The 25,447-nt window shown below is 40.1% G+C and overlaps 2 protein-coding genes across 5 annotated transcripts in view; one reads left to right on the plus strand and one right to left on the minus strand.

Moving 5' to 3' along the window:
- Positions 1 to 5,404, minus strand: part of TRMT1L (tRNA methyltransferase 1 like) — a 45,320-nt gene extending 39,916 nt beyond the window's left edge. The window contains exons 1-3 of one of the 2 annotated variants that reach the window (XM_044267292.1): positions 4,938 to 5,403; positions 3,397 to 3,531; positions 242 to 352 (exon numbers count right to left, since the gene is read on the minus strand). In XM_044267292.1, the coding sequence (XP_044123227.1) occupies positions 242 to 352; positions 3,397 to 3,531; positions 4,938 to 5,160 (469 nt within the window). In that variant the 5' untranslated portion in view covers positions 5,161 to 5,403. Of the gene's footprint in view, positions 1 to 241; positions 353 to 3,396; positions 3,532 to 4,937 lie in introns of both variants that reach the window. The other variant, XM_044267293.1, reaches the window with a different exon arrangement.
- SWT1 (SWT1 RNA endoribonuclease homolog) overlaps positions 5,270 to 25,447 on the plus strand; it is a 112,304-nt gene continuing 92,126 nt past the window's right edge. For 2 of the 3 annotated variants that reach the window (XR_006386647.1, XM_044267290.1), the window contains exons 1-5: positions 5,270 to 5,725; positions 9,650 to 9,739; positions 11,667 to 11,747; positions 15,188 to 15,246; positions 22,042 to 22,771. Coding sequence is in view for 2 of the 3 variants with exons in the window: in XM_044267290.1 (XP_044123225.1) it covers positions 5,270 to 5,725; positions 9,650 to 9,739; positions 11,667 to 11,747; positions 15,188 to 15,246; positions 22,042 to 22,771 (1,416 nt within the window). In the remaining variant the exon portion in view is untranslated. Of the gene's footprint in view, positions 5,731 to 9,649; positions 9,740 to 11,666; positions 11,748 to 15,187; positions 15,247 to 22,041; positions 22,772 to 25,447 lie in introns of all 3 variants that reach the window. The other variant, XM_044267291.1, reaches the window with a different exon arrangement.

A 25,447-nucleotide genomic window follows, 5' to 3' on the forward strand; every position in this document is an offset into this window, starting at 1 on the left:
AAGAATACGCAGTCCTTATATACCCACAAAATTGTAATATCCTTGGGGAACTGTGAAACAACTAGTCTCCACAGCACCTGTGAAAGCAGACGGCTACCAATTTCCTGAATGAGAAAATTTTATTATTGCTCTAGTAAAGTGGCAATAAACAAATCTACTCCCAGCAAATTTTCATGAGTTGAAAGATAAAAAGCAAAAGAAATTAAGAGGGGGGAAAAAGACCCTCAAAATAAGGAAATACCTGCATCAAGATGATCTGAGTTCAATGAACTGGCAGAGTCAAAATCTCCTTCAGCTACGAAGGCTAACTTCTCTAGATCAGCAAGCTGCCTTTGGATTGAGATGTGTCTCTCTGAAAGGAAATTTTAAGAGTTAGGAGATTAGTTTTTAAAAACCTGAATTCTAGTTCTATTTTTATTTGATCACGTCACAGAGACTCTTCCACTTCTATTTCCTGTAGCATGGTGCCCGGCACCTAGATGGTGACTACTGCTGCAATTCTGCCCATAAAATGACAAGTGTGCCTCAGAATGCGAAAAGTTGGGGGAAAAAAACACCATGTAACTTCACACCTTTTAACTTTTATCTAATCATTCAATATAATTCTGCAGAAAATGTCTTTTCTCCGTACAAAATGCTGAAGTAAGAAACATAAGCCACGCTTCCTATCTTTAAAGAAGTTTCAAGGGGCACCTAGGTGGCTCAGTGGGTTAAAGCCTCTGCCTTCGGCCGGGGTCAAGATCTCAGGGTCCTGGGATTGAGCCCTGCATTGGGCTCTCTGCTCAGTGGGGAGCCTGCTTCCCTTCCTCTCTCTCTGCCTGCTTGTAATCTCTGTCTGTCAAATAAATAAATAAAATCTTTAAAAAAAATAAAGAAGTTTCAACTAGGCAGGAAAGATACTGATATGTTACCAACTGTAACACAGCACAGGATGAAATGAATACCGGGGGTATACGGTGTGGGCATGCAGGAAGGAGGAAGGAGGAATTAATTCTAACAAGTGCCTTTGAGAATGTCTTCCCTGAGGAAGTGACATTTGACTGAGATGTAAGTTATGAAAAGAATTTCAGTAAGCAGGAATTTGGTGGCTGGCCTTATACGCTAGTAATCTCATGAATAAAGGTATAAGGTGTAAAAAAAAATACAGCCACCTCTATCCCACCCTTGGTTGGAATGTAGTATGTTTGGAGAATGGAGGTGGTGGAAGAACAAGCAGCCAAAAATGTGGTTCAGATATTGAAAGGCTTAAATTCTATGCAAGTTAGTCTGGTCTGTCCTCTTCAGGCAACGTGAAGTCTTTGCAGGTTTTTGAGGGAGTGAGTAATATGATCTGAGTGCACTTCAGGAGGTTATCTCTGTCTGTAGAATCAAAGATCAGTAACTGAGGTGAGTTAGTAATAGAAAGGTAAAGAACAGATGGGAAAAAAAGAATGCTGGGTGTGAGAAATAACCATGAATGAAGACTGCGTTCAAGAATGGTTCCCAGATTCCAAGTTTACATGGTTGAGAATAATGGTATGATTAACCAGTAAAGGAAGAGGAAAACATTTCTGGCAGAAAAGAGGAAAGGAGAAAAAGTAATTCAGTTTTTGACACAGTGTTTGATATACTACAGGTATTCATCCTCAAGTTAGTATGCAGTTGAGTTGTTTTTGGAGTTCAGGAGGATATAAGTCATAAATATAAGTTAGGTGAAAGTATGAGCTGAAGGAAAGCCTAAGGAAAAAAAACACTATGGAAAAAAGAGAGGAAAAAGGCCAAAAATCCAGTCCCGGTGACATATTTTTAGTTTTCTCAAACATCACACATTTTTCAAACGACATACTTACAAACTTTGGAATATATGAATATATCTTTCCAAAGTACATTTAACATATTCTTGACTTGGGCTTGGAAATGCATTCCCCAATGCCACTGAACCCACTACTGATTAATATAAATGGTTATAATTCGGAAGCGCCATACGGAGGGATGCAGGTAATGTAAGAGACACGGAGGAAAATCATCAAGGAGGAAAATCATCAAGGAGGGTAGATTCAAAAACAATAAATGTTAAAGGAGATACCTTTATCTTATACCTTATCTTATGCCTTATACCTTTTATCTTATACCTTATCTCAAGATAAAGCAGAAGCCAAGAAAAAAAGAGAATGTAAAAAGTTCAACACTAAGTATCACAAATAGTTGTAGAAATCAATAGAAAACTACTGGATTTAGTATTTAGCAGGTCTCCCATCACCTTTAAGAAAAAAGGTTCAGTGAGATGTTCTGGAATACAAATGGGATTAGAAGAAAAAATATAGAAAATCACACAGATTATTTCAAAAAGTGTGGCAGTATAAAAAAGGAGATAGATGGGATTGGAGGTTGCTTTTTCTTTCTTTTTAAGGAAAGACCTGAATATGCATATCCCAAAGGAAAGTAATGTTTACAAAGGAGGAGCTTGAATATACAAATACAAGACTAGGAGCTGAAAATTGGCAGGAAAAGATCCCCAACTGGAGAGATGATAGTAAACCACAGGACTCTCTAGTGAACAAGGTTATACAGTTTAGAACCTGAAACCTTTAAATTCTATTCTTACCATAGATACCTTCCTGCCTGTTCCTCTCCAAGCTTCACTCCCAGCTCCTTTTGTGTGTGTCCTTGTTTTTCTTTCCCAAAAAGAAACAGTAAGACAGCAGGGGATATGCCTTCCTCATTTTTGTAATGATTAAGTGCCCAATACTGTATCTCGTACACAGCAGGCACTATGGTTTGTTAAATAATTAAAAAAAATCATTAGTCTTTTTGGATGCAGTAACAGAGTCAATAATTTTGGAATTCAATTCAGCACTATCAGACATTCCTGCTCAACTTTACTTTTCACCTCATTTTTAAATGAGAAAAGCAAAGAGCAACAAATGTTACTGGTTAACTTGTCATACTAGGTATTGTTCAAATGATTTTATAATGAGATATGATTTCTATAAATAGGCAAAAATTTCCCCAAATGAGCAAAAACTTAATTGCTAGGTGAGACCACAAGATTCAGGCAATGAATCCATGTGTACAAATCAATCCTTTGAATTTGCAATCATAAAGACTTTCAGCTTCCAAAGTTCAAAGTTCTGCTCATGTGAAAGTATATAGTACTATATAAACCTGTGCTTACTGAAATCATCCTAAGTTGTACAAAATAAGAGACAGGAGCCTCGTAAGTTAGACGAGAATAACGAAAGTCCTGTGGTCCACTATTAAACCTCTCAAAGATCTGTCTAAAGATTCATGATATGCCTTCGTATGTATACCTCTCAAATTACTTTCTGGTTCAAGACAGTAGATAGCAGACAATCTGTACTTAAATCACTCAAACTTTTTGTAACATGCTAGTAATTCCGAAGTCAACAGGCAAACCTCTTGTTAAATCAGATGAATCCAAGATGCTAGGAGTTTCTTTTACAACTTCTGATACTTTTTCCTCATTTTTCAGTTCTATTTCAAATATGCCATCTTCATCTTGCCTACTTAAGACTGATTTCGAAGGACCAACTAGACCACATAAAAATAATTTTAAAAATGTATTAATATATATTTCTAACGCATTTCAGATTTCTCAATCATTACATATTGCCCCAGTAATGCATTTTTCAGGTTTCTCAAACATCATACATTCTTCAAATTACATACTTCCAAATTTTGGAATATTTATCTTCCCAAACTATGTTTAACATTCTGGCTGGTGGGGAGGGGGAGAAAGCACGCAATCCCTAAAGCTGCTGAACCAATTCTGATTAATATAAACAAATCTAATCTAGAGGTAGGGAAGGGAGGCTACTCAGGAGAGTGTACCACCTCCTCCCCACCCAACTGTAGTTGTGGGTGAAGAAACAACGGCCCTTATTTTGCACCTACTACCTCTGATCTGATATGAGGAGGAGAAGCCTACCCGAGGCACACTTTGGCCTTATCTGGGATCAACTCTACTCTTTAATTCACTGTGACAATTTTTATGTGGCTTTAAAATCGCAAAGCTACTCTACTGGACTACAACTACCCAAGTGATGTATAAATATTAAATTCCCAACTGTCCTAGAAGAAAATGAATTATTTTGTTATTAATTCAGAAAGAACATAACGGTCAATTTATGGACCACAAAATAATTAAAAACAACAACAACCAACAACAACTTTCTGAGACTTTACATTTAAAAGTGTTCAGAAGATTCTCAAGTGTTTCTCTTTATGGTCCAATAAATCACCACTTAGAAAACATGCAAGCACATACATTAGAACAATAATACGGGCTATTAATTTTCAGCAGTCCAGTTATGAAGGAACGGAGGGCAGAACTCAACTGGTATTTATGACTGAGGGACGACATCCAGAATTTAGTCGACCCTTTCTTAAACTACTCATCAGCCTCAAATTCTTTTTGAAAGCAAGCTGCTAAAGAAAATTAGTAAGAAAAGGCCATCTCTTTGTGTATATCGAGCACAAGAACTAGTTGGTAACAATGGTTTCTACATCTTGGCAGCTACGATCTACTACAGTAAACAGGTTGCCTCGGTTACCATATCACATTTTGAAGGACTTAGTGAACCACCGCAGGCGGAGCTGAGGGGGAAACTACCAAATCAGTGTAACTCCCTATTTGCGTAGCAGAAAAGGACCCCCTTTAACGAAGAAGCCCTCGACCTCATTATTTCCTTTTATCTGCAGCACTCCTGGCCTCCACAAACCCTTCACCACGAACTCCTCGAGGTTTGGGGACATGCCTCCTCCCATTCTGTACCCGCTTTACCCGCTACACGGGTCCCTCCTCCCTCCCCCCACATCCCTAAACCTGTCTTTCCCCATAAAAAACATCCCAGTGAAGAAGGGCCTCCCCTACTCCCCAGCAAGGCGCACTTCCTCGCTTCTCTTGCAGCAGAAAGATCTAGGCCTCCTGCACTTACTGCTTTCAGCCTCGTCAGGGGCAGAGGCTAGGGACGGGGACAGGGCCGGAGCCTGGGCCAGGGCAGGGGCTGGGGCTGGAGCCGAGGCCGGAGTCGGAGCCGAGTCCGGGGCCGGAGCTGGGACCCGAGCCGAGTCCGGGGCCGGGGTCGGGACCTGGACCTGGGCCACCTCCACCTCCTCCTTCTCCTGGGGTAGCAGCTCCTCCTCCGCCATATTCTCCATAGTTACCGCCTCCGTGCCAGGCCCGCCCGGGGACCAGGAGGGGCTCACGGCGGGGTGAGAGAACTGGTGTGAATGCCCAGAGGGCTGGATCCAAGGAGTGGGAAAGCAAATGGGAAGGGCTGGATGCGTGCAACAGACAAAAGATGAAGAACCAGTGACCAAATCCTGTCAGCAGAAAAATAAAAAGCCAGAGATAGCGATTCGCGGTCCCGTCCGCTTCCCTTTCCCCGAGGCGTTGCGACGCCACCACAGCCTGCGCAGAAACGTATCGGGGACGGCGACCAATGAGGTAAGAGAGTTCTGCTTCCACGGTGCGTCTCGGTTCCAGGCGTCAACCAAGGAAGCGAAGCAAGACTACAATACCCAGGGTGCAGCGCGCCAGCCAGGGCGGAGCCAGAGTCCCAAGTCCTTGGAGGAAGTAAATGCAAAGCTAAACAAACGCTCGCAACGTTGGAGTAGTAGTCTGGGTCCGAGTGCAGAACTACATTTCCCAGCGAGCATCGGGTCCGGGGGAGACCCTTTTTCTTGGCCTGGGCCTCCGGAGTCGCCACCGCTGCGGGCGCTGGTAAGGTAAGTGGGGAGTTAGTTGACGTTTTGCTGGGCAGGTTCTCACCTCTCTCCCTCCGGTACCTTAGCGGGTAGCCAGTGGGTCGGAGGATTCCGGAGGCCCCTCGAGCCTGGGCGGGGCGACTCTGTAGGCGGATCCGGGGTTGAGTCAGCTTGGTGAAGGGTGGGGTTCTGGTCGGCTCTGGGTCTGGAGTTGCCCCTCGCCCAGAGTGCGAGTCTGGTTTGTTCCTGCCCAGCTCCTGGGCCCCGGGGACTTGGGAGCTGCTAGCGAGCTTCCCTGCTAGTCTGGTTGATTTGGAATCGGTGTCTGCGCTTCCCTTCGCACCCTCATCCGCACTGTGACCTGAATACCTCTCCTTTTGTCTTTATTTTGCTTTAACCTACGTATTCTTATCAGCACTGCCCTGGGGTCGTGGGGGTCCTGTGGGTAGAGAAGAGCGTGTGTTTCTGCGCGCGCCCTACACCTGCAGTTAGACTTAATAACCAGAGCTCTGAGTCTTTTGAGTTTTGCGGCACCTGATTGATGCGATTCCGATTCCATACGGCGTCTGCCAGTGGGTCCTCTGGCCCGCGTACTTCTCTTCCCTTCACTCCCCGGCCTGCTTGAACTTCAGTCTCAAGCATTCATTCCCTTGGCGCAGGCAGAGGAAAACTTGAATTTTCCGGCTGCTCTTTCTTCCCGGGACTGGTCCGAATGTTATATAAGCAGCAGGGAAGGAGAAGGAACCCCTTTATGTCTTAGGAGACTCGAACTTCCAGTTGGGGTTTCTTAGTTAATAAAGGTGCTACTTAGTGCCTAGCGATCTCATTGGTCTATTTATTTCCTAGTTGTTCAGCCCAGGTGAGAGCTAGTGTGATGATTTGGCGCTTTGAAAGTGTAGCAGGATTTAGTTGCCACCTCCCAACCCCCCAGTAGTTAGGAAGTGCGTCTGGAGGCTTCCCCCTTCCCTAGTGAGTTAGTTCTAAAGTCCTCATACTGCCTTCAACCTCAACTTACAAAAAAAAAAAAAAAGTTATTTTAAGAGAGAGAGAGAGAGAGAGAGAGCGCACGTGAGGGGGGGAGAGAGGAGCAGAGGGAGGAGAGAGAATCCACGCCCACTCTCTGGGACCTGCGCGAAGTTGGAGGCGGGTCTAGTCTCATCTCCCGGAGATGAGGACCCTAGCAGAAACCGAGAGTGCCATGCTCCACCCACGGAGCCACCGAGGCGCACCCCCACCCCAACTTTTAACTAGTTTTCCGGAATGTAGAACTGCCTCACTGCTCTTAACAGTCAATTAAAAATGGGAAAATAACACGTTAGAACTTACGGGAATGAGTAGTGGCTAATTATATTGTGCCTCATTCAAGCATCATTGATTTTTTTTTTTTTTTTAAATTTCCAAAAGGCTAGATGGTTAATTGAAAGCTTGGTTCAGTGTATCAGTCTCACTATTTAACACCAGCTGGAAACCAGAAGATGAAGAGGGTTAGATTTTAGCGTGTGAATTCTATGGGAATTTTAATAAGAATTTCTAAACATCATCTGTGCTTTTGAGACTCCTAAGAAAAAGGAATCTTCAAAGTTTGAAGAGTTATATTAAGTGACTGTGTTAGTCATTTATTGCTGCCTAAGTTATCCTAAAGTTTAGTGGTTTTTTTTTTTTAAATTTTATTTATTTATTTGACAGAGATCACAGGTAGGCAGAGAGGCAGAGGAAGCAGGCGCCCCGCAGAGCAGAGAGCCCCAGGCTTGATCCCAGGACCCTGGGATCATGACCCAAGCCGAAGGCAGAGGCTTTAACCCACTGAGCCACCCAGGCGCCCCTAAAGCTTAGTGGTTTAAAACAACAATAAACATGACCTCTCGGGTTCTTTGCATCAGGAATTCAGAAGTGGCTTAATGGGTGTACCTGGTTCTGAGTCTCATGAGGCTGCAGTGAAGATAGCAGCCCCGATGCTTCCACTCAAAGGTTTGATTAGGGCTCCAGGATTGGCTTCAATGGGGGCATGCTTACAGGCCTGGCAGCTGGTTCATTTTTGGCAGTGGGCTTCAGTTCCTCACTGATGGGCTGCTCCGTGGACTATGTGATTGTCCTCATGATATGGTGGCTGGCTTTCTCTAGAGTAAGAGAAAAACACAAGCCACAGTGTCTTATATGATCTAGCCACATACTGCCATACAGCAATTCCTATTGGGGTCACAGACCAGCTCTATAAGAGCACTGCATGAGAGTGTAATTACTGGGCACCAGACATCATCAGGAACCACTTAGGAGGCTGGCCAGCACAGGAAGTCTCCCCTTTGAGTTTGTATTTTGATTTTCATAAAATCAAGATGAATTTCACACTATTATAAATATAAAACATTTGTCATGGTAAACATAAATGTGTTTTTCCTTTGATAGTCCACTATCTTCAGTGATTTTTTTTTTTCAGTTTTTTTTTTCAATTGGCTTATGGGTGAGAGGTTTAAATTTAGCCTTATTTTGTATTCAAAGGAACAACGTAAGATGAACATGGATCAGTTTAAATCGTAAAAGTTAACATAAGTAGTCCATTACCTCTAAACAGTTCATTTCATGGAATTTATTGTGTGTGTGTGTTTTTTTTTTGTTTGTTTGTTTTTATTGTACCTTTTCCCCAAATGGAATAGAATCCTTAGAACAAGAAAGGGAAAAGAATATTATTCCTCTAATCTGGAAGCTCAATTGTGAATTCAGTTGATTCCATACATGATCTTACAAAGCAAAATTTTGGGATAATTTAGGATTGTTCTTAGAAGTTCAAGGGATACCTGGGTGGTTCAGTCGGTTAAGTGTCTGCCTTCAGCTCCTAATCCTGGGCTCCTGGGGTCCAGTCCTGCATCAGGCTCCTTGCTCAGTGGCGAGTCTGCTTCTCCCTCTGCCTCTGCCCCTGTTGTGTTCTTGTTCTTTCTCTCTTTCTCTGACAAGTAAATAGATAAAATCTTTAAAAAGTCTGTATTAAATACTCTTTTTTAAAAAGTATTTTTATTTATTTATTTGACAGACAGAGATCACAGATAGGCAGAGAGGCAGGCAGAGAGAGAGGAAGGGAAGCAGGCTCCATGCTGAGCAGAGAGCCCGATGTGGGGCTTGATCCAAGGACCCTGGGATCGGGACCTGAGCCGAAGGCAGAGGCTTTAACCCACTGAACCACCCAGGTGCCCCTTAAATATTCTTTTATTAGTTTTTATTATTAACTATTTATTATTTTAGGTTTTCTCTTAGCTGTCAGCATTTTTCTTCTTTCTCTTAATATTCATCAAAACATTCTAAAGTTTGATTTAGTGTTATTGATCATTCTTTTATAGAATTTCACTTACTATAGTCATGACTGACCATAAGTCAATGCCTGCTTTCTAGCCTTTTTTACATTCATAGTTTCCATATGTGTCACTGTCAGCAATAAACTCTCCTTTGGGCTTTGCTGTGAGACTCCTTTTATATCTTCCCATCCCATGACCCGATGAGGTTGCCATTCTCTGGCCTTTCCATTCCAGCACAGGATGCTTCTGCCACATGCTAAGTTGAATAGAGGGTGTGTCAGGAAAATAAAGACAGAACTAATTGGTTTTGAGGTGTAGGTTGGGCACAAGGGAACAGTCCTTTAGGCAGTTGAAAATGGTGATCGGAAGCTTGAGAGAGAAGGTCAGGGCTAAAGGCACAGTTTTGAGAGGTCATTCCTAAAAAGGTGGTAGATGAAATTGAAGGAGAGGAAGAGATCAATATGAGGGAGACTATAAGTGAAATAAAGTGGAACGAGAGAATCCTATTACCTTGGAAATGGTTAGAAGATGGAAATAATTTTGTAAAACTCCAGTCTTTTTAAAACTGAAAGATGACGAATTTTTAATGTATTTTGTTGTGGTGGTGGTAAAACAAAACAAAACACATAAACACCTAAATATGTTTTTTATTTTAGCTTTTCAAAATGTCCAACAGGGAATCCTGTGGCGAAAAAGAGAAGTCCCGCAGAAAAGGCACCACTGCATCACTGAGCTTTGATGTCCAAGTAAGAATTTTGATTTACTGACCCAGAGAATACTTTCTGCCTGTTTATTTTTGCGTAGTGAAAAAAAAAAAAAAACAACCCTCAGTTTTAAAATGAGATACGTAAATGTTTTGTTTTGCCCTTCTGACCCAGGAGAAGTAATTTGTTTTTCCCATTCTTTCTTTCCCCCCATTCTTTTTTTTTTTTTATGATTTTATTTATTTATTTATTTGACAGAGAGGGAGAGAGAAAGAGATCACAAGTAGGCAGAGAGGCAGGCAGAGAGAGGGGGAAGCAGGCTCTCCGTGGAGCAGAGATCCCGATGTGGGGCTCCATCCCAGAACCCTGGGATCACGGACCCGAGCCAAAGGCAGAGAGGCTTAACCCAATGAGCCACCCAGGTGCCCCTTCCCCCATTCTTTACTTGCATTATTTTGTTGATTCCTCACAACTGTAGGAGATTGGTACTATTATTATCCCAATTATACAAATGCCAGAACTGAGGCTTAGGGAGGTAAGTAATTTGCAGAGGCATTTCTGACTTGACGCTAGGCCCCCCAGACTCTCCTTTCCATAGAAATAACTCACCATTAGACCTTTTTGCACCACCTTCATCATTTACTGAGCATTGTAAGGTTATATGCTCATCAGTCAGAATGGGCCATCATTTTCAGCGGGAGGCTAAGAGTTGGGAATGGATGCTCACCAAGTGTCCTTTGCTGACTCCACCTCATCTTAAACTATAACTTCAAGTGCCCAGCTTCATTTACCCAGTTGAGAAGTTGCAGTTCCATTCTTTCATTTGGTTGGGCCCAAATCCTGGTTGTCACCCCCAACCTGCATCGAGTCTACCAGCAAATTGTATCAGCTTTCTCTTAACAAGATGGAGTCTGACTACCTTCTCTGCTACCACCGGACAATCAGCTGCCTTCCTCAGATGGTTGCAGGAGTTTCCAAATTTATCTCCCTGCTTCCACCTTTGGCTCCCATTGTTCTCTTCTCAACAAGCCCCCAGGATGATCCTGTTAGAATGTGAGTCAGATCAGGTCTCTTCTTTGCTCAGTACTACCTGTTGGTTGTCCTCCTCACCCAGAGTGCCAGCTGACGTCCTGGCTGGAGCCTACAAAACAACCGACCCCCCATCTGGCTTCCCTCTCATTCTCCTGTGCCTTCACCATTTTGTGGTTCCGCAATCCAGGCACATTCCTGCCTCAGGGGCTTTGCCCTTCAGTGGAAAACTCTAGATAAGCACATAGTTTCTTCTTCCCTCCTTCAGGCCTCCAGTCAGATGTCGGCTTATCAGTGGGGCTTTTTCTGACTACCCTGTTTAAAATTGCAGCTGCTTTTTTTACACCACCTCCCAGCCCTTCCTGCCCTCTTTCTCTTTTATAATTTTTTTTTCCAGTGTCTCATCTGACACAGTAAATACATTGTTTATTTATAAATTCCTGCCCAAAATTTTAACTTCCATGAGGGCAGGGACTTTTGTGTTTTCATTAATCTGTCCCCACCATCTAGAATATCTTTGGTACACAGTAGGTCCTCAAAATATGTTTGTCCTGGGTCTACTGAATTTTGGATCCCCTGGGAAATGACTGGATATATGGTTTTGCTTTGTAGGCGACTGAATTCCACCATGGCAATGCCTCCGCCCGAAGCCTTTATCTGAGCGGTCAACTGGCCTTCCGGCTTTAGTTCTTGTATCCCATCTCATCTCTAATTCAAGAGCATCTAGATCTTCTGATTTCTACTTGAGTCTTCCTTCTAATTGAGTTTCCTTCCCCCTTACCAAAGTTTGTGTGGCTTTAAACATTTTTCCCTCTGAAGTTTATTATGAATGTAGAAAGAATGTTAGTTTATAATAACAATGATTAAATAACGCTGTCTTAGACTGTGCTTAATTTTGTGCTTTTTTTTTTTTCTCTTTTTTTCCAAATGGCATGCTTAGGATAAGGCAGAGAAAAAAACTTCAAGTTCTACTAGTTCAGCTTGCTGTGTAAGGTCTGTTTCATCAGAGAAGAGAAAACTGGTGAGTGTTCGTATATTGTAGCCAACTCTAGATATTATTAATATTAAAGTTTTAATGTGTGATGGGAAGATTTATGATACATATTCCCCCACTACTTTTCCACTCATTTTTTCTTTCTCTTATACTTTGTGATAGCCAATAGAAAAAACACCAGTGTTTGGTTTCTTCCTTCTACTCACCAAAAAGGATTTAACAAGTTATTTCTTTGTGCAGTTAGACTCTATCATGCAGAGTTAGACAACATGGATATAAATTAAGAGAGTTTTTTTTTTTTTAATTCAGTTAGCCAACATATAATACATCATTAGTTTCAGATGTAGGGGTCAGTAATTCAGCAATTGCATATGACACCCAATGTTCATCACATCACATGCCCTCCTTAATGCCTGTCACCCAGTTACTCCATCACCCCATCCATCTGCCCTCCAGCAACCCCCAGTTTGTTTCCTATAGTTAAGAGTTTGTCATGGCTTGTCTCCCTCTCTGATTTTTTCCCATTCAGTTTTCCCTTCCCTTATGATCCTCTGCACTGTTTCTTATATTCCAAGAAATATAAGTTATATATTATTAATTATATTAATTATAATTATATTTATATAAATATATAATATTTATACTATATTAATAATATATTATTAATTAATTATATGAATTATTATATTTATAATTATTATATTTATAATTCATATAATTAATTAATAATATATTATTAATATATTCCGAATTAATAAATTAAATTAACAAATATTAATATAGTCAATAATTAATAAATTATGAATTATAATTATATTTATAATTCATATAATTAATAAGTAATATATATTATTAATATATTCCAAGAAATATAAGATGAAATATAAGTGAAACCATATGATAATTGAATTTTTTGATTGACTTATTTCACTCAGCATAATATCCTCCAGTACCATCCACGTTAATGTAAATGGTAAATATTCATCCTTTTTTGATGGATGAGTAATATTCCATTGTGTGTGTGTGTGTGTATACACACACCACATCTTTATCCATTCATCTGTCGATGGACATCTGGGCTCTCTCCACAGTTTGGCTATTTGGTCATTGCTGCTATGCACAGTGGTGTACAGGTGCCCCTTTGGATCACTACATTTGTATCTTTGGGGGAAATACCCAGTAGTGCAATTGCCGGGTCATAGGGTAGCTCTATTTTCAACTTTTTGAGGAAACTCCATACTGTTTTCCAGAGTGGCTGAACCAGTTTGTGTTCCCACCAGCGGTGTAGGAGGGTTCCCCTTTCTTTGCATCCTTGCCAACATTTGTTGTTTCCTGTCTTGTTAATTTTCGCCATTCTCACAGGTGTGAAGTGGTATTTCATTATGGTTTTGATTTGTTGTTTCCTTGATGCCAAGTGATGTCAAGCATTTTTTCATGTGTCTGTTGGCCATCTGGATGTCTTCTTTGGAGAAATGTCTGTTCATGTCTTTTGCCCATATCTTGACTGGATTATTTGTTTTTTGCATGTTGGTTTTGATAAATTCTTTATAGATTTTGGATACTAGCCCTTTATCTGATATGTCATTTGCAAATATTAAGAGAGTTTTTAAGTCTTTTCCCATATATGGTTTCATTTGGCTTTACAAGATCCTTTGGAGGTAGCCAAGGCAGATGTGTAGCATTTGTGTTTTCAGATTCAGAAATTGAGATCTAGGAGGTTAAGTGACTTGTCCAAGGGCACAAAATTGTTTATAGCAACAGAGCCAAATCCAGAGTCATGCAAATAATTAAAAAGACATTAAGCTAGTACATGGGTGGTTGGTGAAGTACTCAGGGCATTCAGGTTGATGTTAGGTGTATGTCGGGATAGCACTGTGGTCATGGGTAATAAGGGAAAGTAATTGTGAAAATTGTGGGAATACAGAATTCTCTTTTTAAGGATTTGCTTGTTTTTATATAATGACACTGCTGTTTCAATTTGTTTCTGTATTAGCCTTCTTAAAACACAGATTTCAATATATTTCTTCTCTGTTGAAAAATCACTTTTTAGTCTGGCATTCTGGACCCTCCTAAATTTGGTCACACCTTAACTAGCCAGTTTTCTTTTTTCTTCCTGAAAACAGCCCTTTTGCTTCTACCTAGGCTGGTTTTTTTTTCTCTGTTGAGTTTATACCAGTCATCTCCAGCTGCTTAGAATGCCTAAGTTTTCTTAGTGGAGGCCACCTTTTTCTTTTACTTGTTAATCTTTATTGAATCTATATTCAATCTTTAGTGTGTGTGTGTATACTTATGTATGTATGTATATACGTGTGTGTGTGTATATATATATATGCGCATATATATATATATATATGAAATACTTATTTAGGGCTGCCAGGGTGTTTCAGTCAGCTAAGCATCTGCATTCAACTTATCCATTCCTGTGTCGGGCTCCCTACTCTGAAGGGCGCTTGCTTCTCCCTCTGTCTCTGCCTCTCGCTGTCTCTCATGAATAAAATAACATCTTTTTAAAAAAAATATTTATTTATTTATTTGACAAAGAGGGAGAGAGAGAGAGAGCGAGAGAGGGAACCCAAGCAGGGGGAGTGGGAAAGGGAGCAGACTCCTCACTGAGCAGGGAGCCCGATGCTGGGCTCAAACCCAGGACCCTGGGATCATGACCTGAGCTGAAGGCAGCAGCTTAATCCACTGAGCCACCAGGCGCCCCTCAATCTTCAGCATATATTTTGTCCGCCTTTTTTCCTAAGTATGTTCCAACTTTTGGTGTTCGATATTTTGAACTCTTTTACGACTTACTGTATGTTCTTCTGCTTTCACATTTAGGTATATCAATTCATTAGGTTATTTGCATATATTCTTCTCCTCTCTGTTCTTTAACGTCTATAGGACAAGGGCTATATCCTGTTTCTCTCTTACTTCTCTTGTGCCTAGGCCTGTATCCCCAGAACACATGGAGAGACAGATTGGTAGAGATAGTAGACAGAACTGTTTCAATCCTGGCTCTGCTGCTGACTTGCTCTGTAATGTTAAGGAAGATACTTTTCTCTGTTTGTACTTTGAGTACTTTACCTGTAAAATGGGGCATGATGATAATACCTGTTGTACAGGATTATTGGAAAGGTTAAATAAATTTTTGTGTTAGGGGGTGCCTGGATAGCTCGATCCTTAAGCATCTACCTTCGGCTCAGGTCATGATCCCAGGGTCCTGGGATCGAACCCCACATCAGGATCCCTGCTTGGCAGGAAGCCTGCTTCTTCCTCTCTCATTCCCCCTGCTTGTATTCCCTGTCTCACTGTGTCTCTTTGTCAAATAAGTAAATAAAATCTTAAAAAAAAATTATTGTGTCAGCCTATTCACCATTACATAGATGTGGGGAAAAAATATTGTCTCCCAGTCTTTCTCCTGTAACTGAAGTGTCAGTGCACGATTTCTGTTTCCTGAATGATTCATTTTTTTTTTCTTTCAGAAATCAGATCATACAGACATTCTATACTGTGATGTAAAAAGAAGACAAGAGCTGAAAAGGTGAATTCCTTCTTTTTGTTTATATCTTTTACTTTTGGAGGCTTAGAATTGTGAGACTAAATATTTTGATATGCAAAGTTTTTTATTTGATCAGTACTGATTTGCACGCCAATATTTCTAGCTGTAGCACAGGTTATAATTATTTTATTTTTATTTTTATTTTTTTAAAGATTTTATTTATTTGACAGAGAGAGATCACAAGTAGGCAGAGAGGCAGGCAGATAGAGTGAGAGGGAAGCAGGCTCCCTGCTGAGCAGAGAGCCCGATGTGGGACTCGATCCCAGGACCCCAAGATCATGACCTGAGCCGAAGGCAGCAGCTTAACCCACTGAGCCACCCAGGCGCCCAGCACAGGTTATAATTATTGAATTTGTTTTTTTTTTCAAAGATTTTATTTATTTATTTGACAGAGAGATCACAAGTAGGCAGAGAGGCAGGCAGAGAGAGAGAGAGATGGAAGCAGGCTCCCTGCTGAGCAGAAAGCCCAATGTGGGGCTCGACCCCAGGACCCTGAGATCATGATCCGAGCTGAACGCAGAAGCTAAACCCACTGAGCCACCCAGATGCCCCTGATTTGTTTTTTGAAGATTTTATTTATCTGTGAGAGACAGCAAGAGTGCACAAGCAGTGTGGGAGTTGGAGAGGCAGAGGGAGATGCAGAGACCCACGGAGTAGGGAGCCTAAATCAGGGCTCAATCTCAGGACCCTGACGTCATGATCTGAGCCAAAGGCAGATTTTTAACAGACTGACATTATTGAATTTTTTAAATATTAGTGTAGATTTAATAAAAAGTTGAGGGAAATAAAAAGTCTGTCACAATTCTATGCTATGTAAATGACACTTTCAAGTAAAATGCGATTTTTATCTCTGGTGATTTGATTTTGACACATTCTTATAAGATGCATAACTTTGTTACATATAGTAATAGAAGAAGTTGTGTGGGTGGTTTAGAAATGTTGTAAAGATAAATTATATATTCCCTGTGAAGAGAATATGTTGCTTATTGAATTGTTATGGTTTTAAAATCACGATATTTAAATAGGATATGGCTACAACTAGAGAACTTGTAGCATAATGGTAGATAATGGAGATTACTTTTCTTTAATTTCTGTGTTCTTTGGATAAAAATTTCAGAGAACTTTGTGATGATGGCATTTCTTGCCACTAATGGGGTAAGTATAAAAGTATAGTGTCTGATGAAAGTAGATGAGATCATAGATTGTCTGACAGTAAGTGGCTGTGGGAAAATGATAAAAATGGCATTAAATATATACATAAAATTTCTGCTTCCCAGACAAATTTAGTTAATGTTTGCTAAAAACAAGAAATTCAGCTTGCCTCTGCCTTTTCTTCAGGTTTTTTTTTTTTTTTTTGTCTCCTCTTCTTTGTGATACTTTGCTTCTGTATTATTGTTCTGTTATGAATTTGACATCACACTGACTATTACTTTCTACACTTTTTCAAAATGGATTTTTAATGCCTTTTATCCTTATATTCTTTTTTTTTTTTTTTTTAGTTCTTAAACACTGCGTGGTTTTTCACTAGTTACCTTTAGCCTTAGTAAGGGCACATTTTCTAGCCCTTGATTTTATATGTATGTATAAGAGCATGAATAGACTTTTGATCTTTCTATACTACTATCCTAGACTTGTCCACGGTCTTTGGAAGGAGGAAGAAACAGTATTGTTGAATTATTTTGAGAATAGGATCTAAACTATTCCAAGAGTACAACGAAGTGCCCCTTGGCTTCAGTATTTACTCAAAATCTGCAATTTGACTTCAGGTCTTTCAGCAATGAATAGTCAAATGCCTACTGCTGCATTTCTGCATTCCTGAACCCAGGTGTGATCAATGACCATGCCATTGTGTGGGTTGTCATTGTATCTAACGAGAGTAACAATGTTAGTAATGTGAGCAAGGTGTGGCATTTATATTAATCGTTAATATGTGAATATTTACTTTCAGATATTGGTAAGCTCTCTAGATATAACTTGTAGTGAAATTTTCTTTTGTTGAAGACAAACTGTATGGCACACGAGATATTTTAAAACTGCCTTGTCATGTGTTTAAGCAATATGGGATAGGAGCTATTATATAATGAAAAGTTGCCTGGACGAAAGAAAGCTGTCCTACTGTGCTTTGCAAACATTAGTATCGACAGTGCAGAACTTCTTTTTTGGGTTGCCTGAAGAGAATGTGGCTCATTCGCTGCTGTTGTTTATCCATTGGAGAAGTAAACAAACTTACTTGCCTCAAGGTTATGAGTGTTTCTTTATGGCATGTGGCATCTTCTGTAAAAATTTCCCTATTCAGTATAGGGATAGTCCCAAAATTGGTGTGCAATGAAAGCTGAGGTACAGATGAAAAATTAGAATTTTATCATCCTGAAGCCACTTAATTGTGGTAATACATTACCACAATTCTCAATCCATGGTTTGAGTATATATAGATGTATTAACAATGAAAAATCACCAAGGGCAACAATCTTTTTTAAAATTTAAAATCAATTAATTTACATACAGTGAATCATTAGTTTCAGAGTTAGAGTTCAGTTATTATCAGTTGCATAAAACACCCAGTGCTCATTCCATCAGGTGCCCTCCTTAATGCCCCTCACCCAGTTACCCCATCTCCCCACCCCCACCCACTTCTCCTCCAGCAACCCTCAGTTTGTGTCCCATAGTTAAAAGACTCTTGTGGTTTGTCTCTCTTTCTCTCTCTCTCTCTGATTTCATCTTATTTTATTTTTCCTTCCCTTCCCCTGTGTTCATTTGTTTTGTTCCTTAAATTAAGGGCAACAATCCTAAATCTGCTTTTGAAAATATTCAGAGAGCATTTCTCTGAGCAGTGCACTTTCAGTTAGTGGGATTTCTTCACAAGGTTGTATCATCACTGTTGACCAAATCTTTTTAAGTCCAGGAATTGAAGAGGTGAGAAGTTTTGCCTTAGTTACCGTTAGATAGATGGCAACATTGCCACCAGCAAAGCCATTATTGGCAGAATTAGCTGAAAAGTAATTTATTATTCAACTGAGCTAAGTTGAATGTAAGTATATAATTCAGTATTGTGAGTGTATGCCACGATGACCAACAAAGAAGTCTAACCGCTGATAGTGTTGACAGATTGTTTCTGAGGTATGTCATATTTTAAAATGGCTACTAAATTTTTACATAGTTTAATAGTAAGTGTGAAATTTTGTCAACACTTTATTCTTATATCATGAGAGCTCATCTAGGATGTGTTTCAACTTCAGCTGAATATTGATTTTACACTATGTCACTCATAAAAGATACGTACTTTAAGTATTTGCTACATGTCTAACTTGTATCTAAAAAGACTCAGAACTTTACTATTTTGGGTTGCAAATATAAAACTGCATTATCACAATCTAGTCTTTTGTAAGTCTAGTTGATAAGAGTTAAGTTTACGGTTTGATTTTGTTGGTCTTTTAAAAGGTATTATATTGTTGAGTTTTCATTAATTATGACTATATAGGCCATGGTCAATAGATGACTATAAAATATGCAGCACAGGGTTGTTGTGGAGAACAAATAAAAAGCAATATGAAGGGGTACCTGGGTAACTCAGTCAGTTAAGCCTTCAACTTGGGTTAGGATCCCAGGGTCTTAGGATTGACCCCCACATTAGGCTCCCTGCTTAGTGGTGAGTCTGTTTCTCCCTGTCTCAAAAATAAATAAAATCTTAAAAAAAAAAAGGAAAATGCTGAGGGAACTACAGTGTCCCCTTAAAATTTTTGAGTTATGGTTTCTGTGTTCTCCTAGTTTTTCTTTAATACAGTTGGCATTGTAAACGTGGTATATTATTAGAAGCCAAAGTCCTATTAAAATTTCAAGTTTTTTTTTTTTAAGATTTTATTTATTCGTAAGAGAGAGAGTAGGCAGAGAGGCAGGTAGAGAGAGAGGAGGAAGCAGGCTCCCCACTGAGCAGAGAGCCTGATGTGGGGCTCGATCCTGAGATCGTGACCTGAACCGAAGGCAGAGGCTTAACCCACTGAGCCACCCAGGTGCCCTCAAGTTTTGTTTTATCATTATTTACTACCAGATCAATAATGGTGGGCAGTCTTTTTGTAGGCAGAGATAGAAGGAAAATGGAATCCAATGAAGACTCAGATGAAACTCCCATAAAAACTCCCGAGGTGTTTATAGTTTGCTCTTATGTAATTATTTGAGAAATCAGCTGTTTCCTTTCTTTTTCTCCCCCCAACCAGAGTGAAAGCAAATTGGGGATCAGAACTCTATTGCATATGTTCTCCATGGCTTCTCCAGGGCCTAGTAGAGTGACAGGCACTTAGAAGGCACTCAAAATCATTGAAATTTTTTCGCCTTTTTTTCTGACTACCGAGTAATATCAACTTTTATGAAGCAGGAAAATATCACTTCTAGCTATTGCTACTTCTAACATTTTAGTATATTTCTTTCTTGACTTTTTACTGTATTTATTTAAATTGTTGAGACCACATGATATATACAGATTTTTGCCCTGCTTGATTTTTGCTTAATATTTTATGAATATTTTTTGTTAGATCATTGAAAACTTTCATAAACATCATTTAAAATGACCATGATACTCTGTCATATTTAGTAGAATGGCATATTTCTTAGTCATTTCCAAAATTTTAGTATTTACTCTTTTACCTTACTTTTTGCTATTATAAATCCTGAATTTTAAAAAAGAAGATTTTGGTCCATTTTTAATTTTTTTCATTTTGGTATAGATTTCTAAAATGGGAATTACTAGGAAGTCAAAGAATATGAACATTTTTAGAATTCTTAATTATATCATCAAATTGCTTTATGAACACTCTCTCTCTCTTTTTTTTTTTTTTCTTTGAGAGAGAGAAGGAGCACAAGTAGGGGTCAGGGGGTAAAGTGGAGAGGGAGGGGCAGCAGGGTAGGGAGGGAGAGAATCTTAAACAGGCTCCAGGCTGAGTCTGATGTGAGGCTCGATCTCACCACCCTGAGATCATGACCTGAGCCAAAATCAAGAGTGAGGCACTTCATCAACTGAGCCACCCAGGCTCCCTACCTTCGTGGAACTCCTGTATCATTTTGCATTTCTACCATGAGAGGGCCCATTTTTCAACCCCTTGCCAGTACTTAATGTTGTTTGTTTATTTTTAAAGATTTTATTTATTTATTTGACAGACAGATCACCAGTAGGCAGAGAGGCAGGCAGAGAGAGAGGAAGGGAAGCAGGCTTCCTGCTGAGCAGAGAGCCGGATGTGGGGCTCGATCCCAGGACCCTGAGATCATGACCCGAGCTGAAGGCAGAGGCTTTAACCCACTGAGCCACCCAGGCGCCCCTTAATGTTGTTTTAAAATCTTTGTTAACTTGATAAAAGAAAATGGTATGCTGTTATAATTAGAATGTCTTTTAAAAAAAAATGATGTCTTTGATTACTAGTAAAGTTAAACTTTTCCCCCAAATATCTATTAGCCAATCCCTTTTTCTCATCAATAATTTTCTGTTTATGTCCTATTCTAGAATCAGTACTTTTTTTTTTTTTTTAAGATTTTAGGTATTCGTTCGAGAGGGAGAGAGAGCACAAGTAGGTTGGGGGGGCAGAGGGAGAAACAGACTTCCTGCTGAACGGGGAGCCCGATGTGGGGCTTGATCCTGAGACTCCTGGATCATGACCTGACCCCAAGACAGATGCTTAACCAACTAGCCTGGGTGGTTGACCCAGAGTCAGTACTTTTTGATGAGCTTTTCATTTACTAAGGCTAATAAACTGTCGCATATAAAACGAATACCATTTCCCAGTTTTTTTTTTTTTTTAAAGATTGTATTTATTTATTTGCCAGAGAGAGAGGGAAAGAGAGCGAGCGAGCACAGGCAGACAAAGAGGCAGGCAGAGGCAGAGGGAGAAGCAGGCTCTCTGCTGAGCAAGGAGCCGGATGTGGGACTCGATCCCAGGACTGGGATCATGACCTGAGCCGAAGGCAGCTGCTTAACCAACTGAGCCACCCAGGTGTCCCCCATTTCCCAGTTTTAAAAATTTTCTTATTCTTTAATATGCTAAGGCTTTAAAGTGAATAGTCATTTTTTAATTTATTTTAAAGATTTTATTCATTTGACAGAGCGATCATAAGTAGGCAGAGAGGCAGGCAGAGAGAGAGGGGGAAGCAGGCTCCTCGCTGAGCAGAGAGCCCGATGTGGGGCTTGATCCCTGAACCCTGAGACCATGACCCGAGCTAAAGGCAGAGTCCCAATCCAGTGAGCCACCCAGTGCCCCCTATTTATTTATTTTTAAAATTTTATTTATTTAAGTAATCCCTACACCCAACGTGGAGCTCAGATTTATGACCCCAAGATTAAGAGTCACATGCTCTTCTGACTGAGCCAGCCAGGCTCCTCATAAATAGTCATTTACAATTATTCCTTTTCTTTGTGATTTTTCCCACCATTCTTAAGTTTAGGAAGCTCCCTATTAAGAAATTAGATTAACTATTTCCTTTTTTCCCCTATGGTTTTTAAGGGATTAATATGAAGTATAGCAGGTGTAATTATTTTGTACTTCAATATTTAATCTGTATGGAATTTATGCTGCCTGGTATTATATAAAGCTGTAAATTTGGTTTTTGTCCAAATAGACCAGTTATGCCATTACCATTTGTAATTCTTTCACTTCTTTCTTTATGTACCCATTTCTTATTCTTTATGAAATTTGTATCAGACCAGTTCTGTCATTTCCTGACTGAATAACACAGTACAACATTATGTATGATCATGTATAATTGCTATGTAACTTGGGTTTCTGTGCTGCTTTACAGATTGGACGTAGCAACCGAACCTCCAGGAAGGAAACAAAAAATCAGTTCTTCATCCCAAGGCCCTGTTAAACTCCAAGAAGCATCATATTCAAATGCTAATCAAATTATTTCACCGAGTCCTTCTTCACAAGGAACTAAAAAAGATCTAAGGAGATGTGTAGATTTTAAAGATATTAAATTGACAAATGTTAAGAATAAGCCTGACCATGGAATTAAAAACCTTAGTAATCCTAAAATGGCCAAAGATGTAAAACCTAAAACTGAAGTCCAGGCAAGTGAAAAACAATGGCCTCATGTACTTGCTCAGAGGGAGAAGATGAAAGAACTCAAGAAAGAAAGGCACAGGAAATGTAGGGACAGTTCTGAAAAACGCATTTCAGAGAAATGCAAGAGAATCCATTTTTCTCAGGATTATAATTCCAACAAGATACTTAAGGAACCCCTTGAATCTAGAAGGAGGAGGATCAGTTTCAAAATCCCCGTAAAATCCCGTGATACCTTCCAGAAGCTTGTAGAAGAAAATGTCTTCAGTTTAGAGTCTAACAAATCAAAGACTAAGCAGGAGAAGAAACGCCTGGAAGGCACCCAAGTTTCATTAAATTTGATCAGGCATAAAAGTGAACATTTATTTTCAGATTCCACATCTAAGCAGGTTGTTCATGAGTGGAAAGTTAAAAACCATCCTGAGCAACAAGAAAGTGATTCAAGTTCCAGGGAAAACGTAATCCAGGTAAGGTGGTGTAAAATGTTAATACAGGTTTTAGGAGAGAATTTTACTAGGGTCCGGTTTGTTTCTGTTACGAATAAGATCACAGAGAGCTCATTCTGTTGAATCAGGAAGATATGTGTTAGTTCCTTTATCTTATCCCTTTAATTCCAACCTCCTTAGGAAGATATCCTGGCAAGTATCAAGGATCCGTAATAGAAGGTGATAATGTGAAAGGTGGAAAGAAGCAGTTACAAACAGTCCTTTCAGAAAAGCCCTGCAACTGCCTCTTGGGCACTTCTGTAACCCTGGGTACTATAGAACGTCCAAGGGTCAATATTCTGAATAGCTATTCCTCTAACAGTCATATTGGAGTTCCACTGTATGCCAGGCACTGCGTTCACGGTGTCTGCTTCCAGAGACTTCTTTATGTGAGGAGACACACAAGCAATCGATCACCTTATGTCTGATAAGTACTTACACTTAACATAGGAATCCAGAGTAGTGACTTTGGTACACTGTAGAGAGAAACCTTAAGAAGAGCTTACTGGAGGGGGTAACATTGAACGTGGGAGCTGAAGAATGAAAAGGTGTTAACTCAAGGGAAGGCCAGGTCGGGTGGGATGGGAGAAGCAGGGATGTTCCCGGCAAAGGGAACTACATATACCGAGATCTGGGTTGGAAAGTTTTGCTTTTAAGTTATGTAATAAATCAGCATGTGTAAACTAATATGAGAACCTCATCTCTCTACAGTCTTGTTTATGTGGCAAATAACGTCATTTACCTTTAAGAGAACTTTCAAATCTTTGGAATTCCACAGCTTCCAACAGACTGAAATTTGGAGACTGCTTTTAAACAGGGCTGGTTGAGGGGTGCCTGGGTGGCTCAGTAGGTTAAGCGGCCGACTCTTGATTTCGGCTCAGGTCGTGACCTCATGGGTCATGGGATTGATCCCTGCATGGGACTCTGCACTCAGTGTGGAGTCTGCCTCTCCCCCTCCACATCTTCCTTGCCACTCATGCTCTATCTAAAATAAATCAGTAAGATCTTCAAAACAAAACAAAACAGGGCTGGTTGAATGTACCTCCTTTTAGGAAGAAAACTGTTGATTGCAGTAAAAAATACTTATTAGGAAAAACAGAGGGATTGTAACGAAGGAGGCCCGAAGAGCTGGAGAGAGGACTTTTTGTTCAGTGAACTTGAAGGAGTCCAAAGAAGGAAAACAACTGAGTTTTTTCTTTTTATTGCTTTCTTAAAGAAAAGCTCCAGTTTTCCTGTGTTATAACCAGTTCTCTAGCATAAAATGTGAGAATGGAGTTTGAAGCTGGGAGTATGTTCATTGAACATCTTTGTGTCGTTGCTTGATGTTCATTCCCCTGTACTGTGCATCTAAAGATGTGAGCAATCCCCAGCAGTATTTTAGTTTAGTTTTTTTTTTTTCCCCCCAAGATTTTATTTGTTTGTCAGAGAGAGCAAGAAAGCACAAGCAGGGGGAGCAGCAGGCAGAGGGAGAAGCAGGTCCTCCACTGCAGGGAGCCCAAAGAGGGGCTCGCTCCTAGGACCCCGGGATCATGACCCAAACCAAAGGCAGACCCCTAACTGACTGAGCCACCCAGGCGCCCCTACCTTCTAGTTTCTTTTAGTCTCTACATAGAATTACCACATAAATCAAAAGAGGTATATAGTATGAATATTAAGTTGTAGGAGAAGCAGTTTTTTGTTTTTGTCTTTATAAAGATTTTATTTATTTATTTGAGAGAGAGACAGTGAGAGAGAGCATGAGAGGGGAGGTCAGAGGGAGCAGACGCCCCATGGAGCAGAGAGCCTGATGTGGGACTCGATCCCAGGACTCTGGGATCATGACCTGAGCCAAAGGCAGTCGCTTAACCAACTGAGCCACCCAGGCGCCCCAGGAGAAGCAGTTTTTACATGATTACTTTCCGGTTATTGGAATTAAAACTCTTTATCCGCTGTTCTTTATTAGCAGTCCTATCAGCTTAAAGTCATTTAGACACAGGAGCAGCAAGTAAATATTGTTCTTATCTTGAATATATTCTCTAGCATATTATCGACAGTAGCTACTCTTAATATTATGTTTGTTGTTTTCCTCACAAGTTCCTCAACAGATAATTATCTTCCTAAAATGATGAGAGTACTTTACAAGGAAATAATTGTTATTTGCTGGATTTGGTAACCCTGTTATTTAGTAATCCTGTTATGCTTTCCTAAGAGAAAAAACTTCTTTTGTTTCTTAAGTTTTATGGTCCTTTGATAGAGACCCCTTTTCTGTATCCTCCCCTCACCCTTGCAAACCAACACTCTAAAGATTTATGGTTTATAGGACACTACAAACAGCATCCCACTTAATACTTAAAGACCCATGAAGTAGCTGTTCAGCAATTTATCAGACATTAATTAAAGCTACCTGTTATGTATTAGGTTCATCTCTAGGTTCTAGGGTCTTAGAGATGAGTAAGATGATCTTTACCCTTAGGAAGTTCCCAGGGAGGCAGATTAGTAGACAAATACAGTTGCAATTTAGTGAAATACATATTAGAGCCCTACAAATTCGACTGGTGTTAGTATAAGTTTGGGGGTAGGTTCAGGAAAGGCTCACCAAGGTGGAGATTCTTGAGCGTGGTAGTGAAGGGTGTGTAGAGCAAGGACCAGGTAGGACCAGGATAGAGGGCCACAGTCATG

Source organism: Neovison vison, chromosome 10, assembly GCF_020171115.1.
Source record: "Neovison vison isolate M4711 chromosome 10, ASM_NN_V1, whole genome shotgun sequence".
Classification (NCBI taxonomy): Eukaryota; Metazoa; Chordata; class Mammalia; order Carnivora; family Mustelidae; genus Neogale; species Neogale vison.